Below are 10389 nucleotides of genomic sequence, written 5' to 3' on the forward strand. Positions count from 1 at the left end.
GTAGAATTCTCACATATCGCTAGTGGGAGGGTAAAAGTAGACGGACTGTGGAAAACTGTGTGGCAGTTACTTGTGAACGTAAACATTTACCTCCTGAAGGGGAGTATTTTGTCACCCGAAAATATGTCTCTTTGGCCTGAGCATTCTTTTAGGCTGCTTATTTTATTTTTCTAAATAAATTTCTTAAATATTTATTTGACAAACACAGACACAGCAGGCAAGGAAACGAACACAAGCAGAGGGAGTGGGAGAGGGAGGAGCAGGCCTCCCACGGAGCAGGACACTGGGATCACAACCTAAGCCGAAAAAGCAGAAAATAAACGGCTGTGCCACCCGGGCTGGGCTGGTTGTGTAAAATAAAAGGAAGAGAAAGGAAGAGCTCTGAAATCCTGTTTACTTTGAAAGAGACATTTGCTTTTATTCGGGAAAGTTCGGTCTGTCAGGGGTCTCCCTCTGTGTAGCAGAAAGAGAGAGAAGGAACCAGTCTCCTGAAACTCTGATGGTGGAGAAGGCAGGGCTCAAACTCTGCTCCCAGCCCCAGCCTTGGGTCCCCTGCTTGGCCTGGTCACCTCCCCAGTTGATTTGGGGGAAAACAACACTGTTGTGTTAATTAAGGGCTCCAGGAGATTCTCAGCGAGGCCAGAGGGGAGCCCGAGGACTTTTGGTGGTTTTCTGAGAGTGGATTTGTGGCTTTGGTCCTGGAGAGGTGACAGGGTCTCTGCTCCGTGAGTCTGGGAGGGTCGGGTCCCTGCAGCCCGTGGTTCCGACGATGACGCTGAAGTTGTGAGTGGTGGTGGCAGGGGACCCCTCCCTCCCCACAAAGCAGGTAAGGAAAGTGCAGGGATTGGTGTCCTCAGAGGAGCTCACAGTTTCTGAGCTGCTCCGGACACAAAGGACTCGGAAGTTGGGCCTTTGCTGCATCTCCGACTCCTGCCTGCAGGCGAGCGGTGTGAGGAGAAGGAGCTCAGTTGCTGGATTTAAGGGCATTTTCTCCTGATGCAGCTGTGATTTCCCCCCAGATCCCTCGTGAGGACGGAATCTAGAGGTGGAGGCGAAGGCAGAAATGGCCGGTTCTCAGGTGAGCCTGGTGTCCCCGTGGAGCCATATCCTCTGTTTCTCTGCAGACCCTAGAGTTTAGAAGCTGCAGATGCGGATGCCTGAGTCCGGGTGCTTCTCGCTTCTGCGTTCACCTGTTTTTAAGATCTGGTCAGAAGTGATACTCACGGTTAGGTCTTTAGAATGCTTCTCTATGTCCCAGAGCCTTCTGTCCTGTTGCCTCGAAGGGCCTATTCAGCCAGAGCAGCCCCACCCCAGTTGAATTGTCATTTTGTTGTAAAACTTGGATTGACCTTGCCCCCATCCCCAGGGGAACTTGCTTAGAGGCAAGTCCCGGAAACCAGTCCCACAGAACAAAGTCCAAGTACAAGGGTGGGTCAGGCCAGGTGGAGACATTCAATCAGTAGGGCGCACACTGTCTCCTAGCTACCAAGGTGGTGGGCTAGTTTCCATGGCTACTGTGGGGTGAATTGTAATTCAATTAGCCACCTGTGTGTGGCCAGGCCCAACCACATGGCATTTGCTCTATAAAAGTTAGTCTGGAAAGCAGGGAGGGGTCGTCCTCTGTAAGGGGCGACAGCTACCGGTCTGTTTGGCGGTCGGTCTGATTCCTGATGCTTGGCGCGAAATAAAGCTTTGCTTGACCTTCATTTTGTATCAGTCTCGCTCATTTAATCACGGACCCATTATTGGGGTACCCAATTTTGGGGGGACCCAACATCCCCAACCTGGCTTCGATAGGGCATCAGCCATTGTCACTTTGAATTAAAGTCCCGCGAGGCGTGACAATATTCTGTTGGTGGCAGATCCAGAGGGGAAGGTGTTGAGTCCGAGATTCCTGTGGCTGATGAGGTCTGGTCCTGGGATATCAGGGAGGGAAATCATTTCTCATTCGGTCTCCTCTGCATTCTTGATCAGCTGTGTGCAGCCGGGGAGGAAGGAAATGCAGACATAAGCTCGGTGGGTATGAGTCCAGAAAAACTTGGAAATTTCCCATTCTAAAAGCGTGTGTGTGTGTGTCTCCATCTTTAGCACGTGAAAGAGATATTCTACTTTAAATCCACTAGAGGAGGGTGCGTGGGGGCTCAGTCAACTAAGGTTGGACTGTTGATTGCAGCTCAGGTCAGGATCGCAGGGTCCTGGATTGGTATCCCCGCTTCTGGCTCTGTGCCCAGAGGGGAGTCTGCTTGACATTCTCTTTCTCGGGGCACCTGGGTGGCTCAGTGGGTTAAAGCCTCTGCCTTCGGCTCAGGTCATGATCCCAGGGTCCTGGGATCGAGCCCCACGTCGGGCTCTCTGCTCAGCAGGGAGCCTGCTTCCCTTCCTCTCTCTGCCTGCCTCTCTACCTACTTATGATCTCTGTCTGTCAAATAAATAAATAAAATCTTAAAAAAAAAAAAAGACATTCTCTTTCTCCCTCTTTTGCCCTTCCCCATCTCCTCTAAAGTATAAATAAATCTTGGGGACCGAGGGTGGTTTAGTTGGTTAAGAGTCTGCTTTCTGCCTCCAACTCAGGTCATGTTCCGGGGACCTGGGATCCAGCCCCACATCAATGGGCCAGCATCCTCTCCCTCTCCATCTGCCTGGTATGGCTTCTTTCTGCTCTCTTGCTCTCTTTGAAATAAATAAATACAATCTTTTTAAAAAAATTTTCTGTATTTGTTAGTGAGAGAGCACAAGCAGGCTGAGCAGCAGGCAGAGAGAGAAGGTTCCCTGCTGAACAAGGACCCCAATGTGGGTGGCGTTCCCAGGACCATGGGTGGTGGCCTGAGCCAAAGGCTAAGGCCCAACTTACTGTGCCACCCAGGCATTTCAATAAATAAAATCTTTAAAAAGAAGATTATATAAATCTTTGGGAATTAAAATTTTAAAAGGATTAAACTAGCTATTACTAGCACAGGGACGCTGTACCATCTCAGTGTAGTGTCTCTGTCAGTTGCACGGGGTCCCAGACGTGGATCCATGATTGGCTGGAAGCCCTTCCTGCAGCACTGCTGGAATTCCCCTGAGGCAGGACATAGGGTGGAGAAGTTTGTTGAATATCTAAGAGATCAGCAGGCAGGAGGCACAGGAGAGCTTGTCTGCAAGGAGCAGCGGGGTAGTTCTTAAAGGAGGAAGGTGAGGAGTTATGAGGAACCTGTGGAACTTGCTTCTTTCTGGTCACTGTAACTGGTTGTAAGAAGCCCATTGGTTCATTAGGGCCTTGGGAATTTTGAGGTGGGTCCCCCACTGGGCCTGTCTGGACTCAGCCAAGGGGTCACTGGGGGCCTCACTGCTTTGCTCAAGCCTGCTTGCCTAAAAGGGGGCACTACAGAATGTATAGTGATTGAATTGTGTATGTATATCCACTGTATTTCCAAAGTTAGATTTACATTCTGCATTCCTGCTGTCAGTCCCCAGGAAAGCACCAGTGATGGTGTGTCCTTTGATGTGCATTAGGCGCTGATAGCAATTTGTTTCCATTCAGCTGATGGGAACTTCTTTGACTGACTTGGTGCTGCCTGCCAGATCCTCCCCTGTCATGTTCCTATTTTCCCTCCACTCATTTGTAAGGAACATGGGATACTGAAGAATATGCAGGAACTATCGCATTTCAGGTGTAAACTTCTTTCTTCTGTGTTTCTCTTGCTTGTAGGTTCTTTCTTTCTTTCTTTTAAACATTTTATCAGTTGAGAGAGAGAGAGAGAGCACATGAGTGAGGAAAGGGGAAGAGGGAGAAGCAGATTCCTCACTGAGTGGGGAACCCAACTCAGAGCTCCATCCCAGGAGTCTGGGATCATGACCCAAGCTCAAGGCAGACCCTTAACCAACTGAACTATCTGGGTCCCCCTTGCTTGTAGTTTCTGAGGAGGAGAACAAAGTCAAAAGAGGTGTGGATAAAATTAAATTTCCTTCAACTTCAAACTTTGAGGAAAAATATATGAGAAAGGCAGAGTAGGGCATTCCTTAGGGAATTCCAACAGCCTCAAGGTTAATGTCTTGTTGGATGCAAAAAGCAGCCTTAGCTTGACAATAGCCAGACTTCCAGGATCCTGTAATTCCTCTTTAAAACAGGAAAATTGCTTTGGAAACTTCTTGAACTCTATTCCCCAAATGTAGCTTGGCCATCATCCTTTAAGCTTGTGGCCCACTGATAGATATCTGGAGGGTCTCCTGACTAAAGTGTTACTAAACAGTGAGTGGCCTCATCAGAACACCAGCTGGGAGGCCCTGAGGGTCCTGGAAACTTGTTTCCAAATTCCTTAGAGCCTCCTGCTGTCCCTCACCCCCTCCCCACCTGACAGCATAGAAGCAGTCACTGCTCACAACTTTCCTCTCCCCTTGCCTTAGGACCACAATGTTTGTACCATGGGTATCTCAACAATTCCTTCATCATTCACTCCAGAACCCCAATATTTCACATCAGAAACATGTCTAGAATTGCTTGACCATTGGCTCCTCTCCCGCATCCCAACACTTTACACTGGACAAGGAGGGCTGTCACCTCTGTGTAGCGGATAGAGTTGACTTCTGGTGTGAAAGGAGTGAAAGTTCTCAACCAGGCAGCCCCCTGCCCCATAGGTTTTACTTTTACTCCACACCCATGTGAGGAAGAAGGAAAGGTCAGGTCTGGTCCTAGGTGGTGACACTAACTTCCTCTTTCATCTTAGGGACCGTCGTGAACTGTGTCAATGGCCACTTGGTGACTGTGGTATTTATTACAGGGACAGCTGACATTCAGGGATGTGGCCATAGAATTCTCCCTGGAGGAGTGGGGACACCTGACCCACACTCAGCGGCAACTGTACAGGGATGTGATGTTGGAGAACTATGGACACCTCCGCTTCCTGGGTGAGGACAACTCCTTCCAGATTTCCCAAACTCCACTCAGGGTTTTGTTCCTTCCTGTGAAGACTATCTCTTGGGAGTTTTCTCTTTGAATGACTGGAATTCAGATCCAGGCAGAGAGGGGAATAACTAGGGGTTTGTAGATGGAGAGGAAAATCTTCATGATGCTTCCTTTTCAGCCTTGGCTTCTCCTTCCTCAAGGTAACATCAACCCTGATGTAGTTGAGTGGCAATTCTAAACACTTGGTGGTATAGAATGGCACTGCTCACATCTAAAACTGAAATTTCCCCTTCTTATTATCACGTCTACTACTTGGAAGTGGAGGTCAGGATGTGAACATTAGAAACACTTCCTTTGTGTTCTAAAGGGACTGTTGGGCAATAGCCTTTGCGAGACCATCATCTAGGATTGTAAAATGTCCTCTCTTTACTGAACACAAGCCTGATGGGAAGTTAGCAGCAATAGTCACTTTCCTTTTTCCTCATAAACAGGTCTCCTTCTGTCAAAGCCAGACCTGATCATGTTTTTGGAGCAAGAGAAGCAGCTCTGGGATGTGAAGAGAAAGGAGACTGTAGGCTTCCATCTAGGTAGGTGGGAATGAATGAGGCAGATGACAGAGGGGAGGTCCAAGTCTGAAGGAGGAAGGTAGAGCTTAAGCTGTGGTTTGAGTAGCTCTCCTTGAATGAAAATCAGTTGGAGACATGCCCAGTTTTATCTCTCTCACTGGCTCCCAGAGGGAGGTCTGCTCTCCAGCATTATCAAGCTCTTGAATTCTCTAGGGATTCTCCTTCAGCTCTAGTGATGGTCCATCACATTCACAGGAAGGGCCAGGAGACTCTGATTGGAGGTGGAGGGCCCCTCTAGTCTGAGAGTTTTCCATTACTGTGAGGGCCCTGGAGAAGTCATCCTATTTCTGAGGACCTGTACGCTATGGCCTTGTCAATTCTGGTTTTCATTATGGTACAAGTAGGTCAGGGTAGTAGTATGCACACTGGGGTTTGGTGCAGAAATTCCCAGAACACTGGAGACAGATTTCTAATGTTCTCTGGCTTATGCTTTCTAATGTTACAGAGGCTTTCATTTTAATCTTACAAAGTTGAGATTCAGTAACTTCATCAGATAACAATGCACTGCCCTAAAATGAGAAAATTTACTGCTTTATTTCCCTTCAAAATTTCTTTTTTCTTTTATTTTGTATTAAATATAGAAATTTAGGGGTGCCTGGGTGGCTCAGTGGGTTAAAGCCTCTGCCTTCCGCTCAGGTCATGATCCCAGAGTCCTGGGATCAAGCCCCACTTTGGACTCTCTGGGAGCCAGTGAGAGAGAGATAAAACTGGACATGTCTCCAACTGATTTTCATTCAAGTAGAGATACTAAAACCACAGTTTAAGGTCTACCTTCCTCCTTCAGACTTGGACCTCCTTTCTGTCATCTGCCACATTCATTCTCACCTAACCTGGAATGAAACCCCGCATTGGGCTCTCTGCTCAATGGGAAACCTGCTTCCCCCTCTCTCTCTGCCTGCCTCTCTGCCTACCTGTCTGTCAAATAAATAAATAAAATCTTTAAAATAAAATAAATATAGAAATTTAATTTCCACTCTGTGAGTTCTGTTCCTCTGTGGTGAAATAATGTAATGTCTCCATTTGTTTCCTAGAATTCCTACATAACAAATGGTATTGGGGAACTACACATTTATTTATTTATTTTTTTTTAAAGATTTTTATTTATTTATTTAACAGAGAGAGATCACAAGTAGGCAGAGAGGCAGGCAGAGAGAGTGAGAGGGAAGCAGGCTCCCTGCTGAGCAGAGAGCAGATGTGGGACTCAATCCCAGGACCTTGAGATCACGACCTGAGCCGAAGGCAGCGGCTTAAACCACTGAGCCACCCAGGCGCCCCGGGAACTACACATTTAGAAGTTGAACTTGTAGCCTTTAATAAAGTCTCATTTATTACCTTATTTTTTAATAATCACAACATCGTATAATTCTCTCTTCTATGAACTTCTTGTGACTTTGTCATGTGTGTTTTCACTTTCTGATTAGCTCTGAATTTTTTTACATCAAATGTCCTTATGTGACATGGGTGTGTGCTTCATAAGAAGTGAGTTAGACAATTAGTGAATTCCCATATATTTTATTTAAAATTTATATTTGTTTGAGACAGAGAGAGAGAAAGAGAATGAGTAGGGGAAAGGCAAGGAGAGGGAGAAGCAGACTCCCTGCTGAGCAGGGAACCCAGTGTGGGGCTGGATCTCAGAACCCTGAGCTCATGACCTGAGCTGAAGGAAACTGCTTAACTGACTGAGCCCTCAGGTACCCCAAACCCGCATGTTTGAAAAATCTTTTTGTTTAGTATTGTAGTGTTACTTCATGGGAAATTAATCATGAGCTTTTTCTTCTACTTTCCTCAGAATGCATCAGAATTTAACCCCAAATATTAATTTCATATACAGGGTCTCTCAGCATATTTTCCAACTTTCATGGTGTTCATTTATTTAGAAATGAAGATGTTCATTTCCTCTGTCTTAAAGAATGGATTATAGGCTTACATTCTGTGTAGGAGGAGGAATATATTAATAATGTAATACATTCTTTCAGGTGTTTTATGTGTTCATAAAATTTTCATTTACAGCTTTTTATTATTGATTTTAAATAAAAGTTCTTTACAATTTTGTAGTCCATGAAGACATGCCAATCAAATGCTTGTTTTTTATGGGTACATGGACACAGTTTAAAATTATGGTTATATAGAACTTTTCCATTTATGTAATACATCAGTGTTTATTTAGATTTTCTTGGGCTAAGTTTTGTCTTATTCTGGTTTGGTAACTTCCTAACAATGTGCTTCTTATGTCTGGTACATTCCACAACATTAGCTATGTGTGGAATGGGTTTTATTTGTGTGATGTTAACTGGAAGAGAATTTTCAACTCAGTACATTTAAAGAGGATGTGAGTTTAACTTAAAAAAGAATGAACTTTATGCTTTTTGCCAGTAAATTATGTATGTTTTTGTCTTGTGTTTGTTTGTCACACATATATACTGTGTGACTCCTACTTTTTGTCTCCTTGTTTAGTGGTCAGTGAATGCTGTACTATGTCTAAGTGAGTTGTCATCAACATAGAATTAATTTCATCATGTATTTGTAGGTCAATTTTTATTCTCTGTGCATGAGAGAAAAGACTATTTTGAATTCAAAGTAAATTTGAAACATTTTATACCTCTGTATCACATTTTGGTATGAAATAAAAAAGATATATTATTAAAAAATTAAAATTAAATTAAAAAATTTTAAATATTACAAATATATATTTAATTTTATTTTAAATGTATAATTTACTTAAATATATATATTTCATTTTAAAATTTTAAATTAACATATAATGTATTATTTGCCCCAGGGGTACAGGTTGGTGAATCTTCAGACTTACACACTTCACAGCACTTCACAGCACTCCCCATAGCACATACCCTCCCCAATGTCCATAACCCAACCACCCTCTCCAAACCCTCCTCCCCCCAGCAGCCCTCAGTTTGTTTTGTGAGATTAAGAATCTCTTATGGTTTGTCTCCCTCCTCATCCCATCTTGTTTCATTTTTTCCTTCCCTACTCCCCAACCCCCCACTTTGCCTCTCAAATTCCTCATATGAGGGAAATCATATGATAATTGTCTTTCACTGATTGATTTATTTTGCTCAGCACAATACCCTCTAGTTCTATCCATGTTGTTGCAAATGTCAAGATTTCATTTCTTTTGATGGCCACATAGTATTCCATTGTGTGTGTGTGTGTGTGTGTGTCTGTCTGTCTGTCTGTGTGTGTTGTATACATATATCTCACAATTTCTTTATCCATTCAACTGTTGATGGACATCTATTTGGCTATTGTGGACATTGCTGCTATAAGCATTCTGGTGCACATGCCCCTTCGGATCACTACATTTGTCTCTTTAGGGTAAATACCCAGTAGTGCGATTGCTGGGTCATAGGGTAGCTCTATTTTCAACATTTTGAGGAACCTCCATGCTGTTTTCCAGAGTGTTTGCACCAGCTTGCATTCCCACCAACAGTGGAGGAGGGTTCCCCTTTCTCTGCATCCTCGCCAGCATCTGTTGATTCCTGACTTGTTAATTTTAGCCATTCTGACTGGTGTGAGGTGGTATCTCATTGTGATTTTGATTTGTATTCCCCTGATGCCAAGTGATGTGGAGCACTTTTTCATGTGCCTGTTGGCCATCTGGATGTCTTCTTTGCAGAAATGTCTGTTCGTGTCCTCTGTCCATTACTTGATTGGAGTATTTTGTTCTTTGGGTGTTGAGTTTGGTAAGTTCTTTATAGATTTTGGATACTAGCCCTTTATCTGATATGTCATTTGTGAATATATTCTCTCATTCTGTCAATTGTCTTTTGGTTTTTTGACAGTTTCCTTTGCTGTGCAAAAGCTTTTGATCTTGATGAAGTCCCAATAGTTCATTTTTGCCCTTGCTCCCCTTACCTTTGGCAATGTTTCTAGGAATAAGTTGCTGCAGCTGAGGTCAAAGAGGTTTCTGCCTGTGTTCTACTCAAGGATTTCAATGGATTCCTCTCTCACATTGAGGTCTTTCATCCATTTTTAGTCTATTTTTGTGTGTGGTGTAAGGAAATGGTCCAATTTTCCCTCTAAAAATCAAACAGATAAGTTGGTCGGAAGAAGAAAGAAAAAGAAAGTGGAGAGCATTTGCTCAGGCTGGACACTAGAACAAGCCCTGTGCTAGATTTAGGGTATATTTTGATCTATTAGAAGAAATTGTATCCCAAAAATTTTTAGGAGGAAAAAACCCCTCTCTGTATACAAAGAATAATGTTAGGTACAATGAAGGATAAAATATGACTATTATAATGAAAGTTTAAAATGATTTTTTTTTAAAGATTTTATTTATTTATTTGACAAAGAGAGATCACAAGTAGGCACAGAGGCAGGCAGAGAGAGTGAGAGGGAAGCAGGCTCCCTGCCGAGCAGAGAGCCCGATGCGGGACTGGATCCCAGGACCCCGAGATCATGACCTGAGCCGAAGGCAGCGGCCTAAACCACTGAGCCACCCAGGCGCCCCTAAAAAGATTTTTTTTAGAAAGGTTTTGTGAAGATAAACTAATTAAAAAGTTTAAAAGAGGAAGGAAGAAAAGTTTTAAAAATTACAAAAAGAAAAAATAAAATTAAAAAAATTTAATTAACATTGCAGGACTAAAGAATCATGGGGAGAAAGCCACGAATTCCATGCTTTGCTTTCCCCTCCTCTGAGAACAGCATGTTTTCCTTACTCGGTGAGCTCGGTCTTGGCAGGATTTCTTGCTGATCTTCTGGGGGGAGGGGCCTGTTGCTGTGACTCTCAAATGTCTTTGCCGGAGGCAGAATTACCCTGCCCAGGCCAGGCGCGGGGCTAAGTAATTTGTTCTGCTTCGCTCTCAGGAGCTTTTGTTCCCTGAACGCTTTCCGTAGAGCTCTGGAGGACAGGAATGGAGA

At 44.1% G+C, this 10389-nt stretch overlaps 1 protein-coding gene across 1 annotated transcript; it reads left to right on the plus strand.

Moving 5' to 3' along the window:
- Positions 1 to 1063: 1063 nt before the first annotated feature.
- On the plus strand, positions 1064 to 5486 carry LOC123930581 (putative protein ZNF720). The gene is made up of 3 exons (XM_045986790.1): positions 1064 to 1078; positions 4761 to 4887; positions 5377 to 5486. Exons 1-3 carry the CDS (start codon positions 1064 to 1066, stop codon positions 5484 to 5486), a joined length of 252 nt encoding a protein of 83 aa, XP_045842746.1.
- Positions 5487 to 10389: the final 4903 nt, after the last annotated feature.

This window comes from Meles meles, chromosome 19, assembly GCF_922984935.1.
Source record: "Meles meles chromosome 19, mMelMel3.1 paternal haplotype, whole genome shotgun sequence".
NCBI classification, from domain to species: Eukaryota; Metazoa; Chordata; class Mammalia; order Carnivora; family Mustelidae; genus Meles; species Meles meles.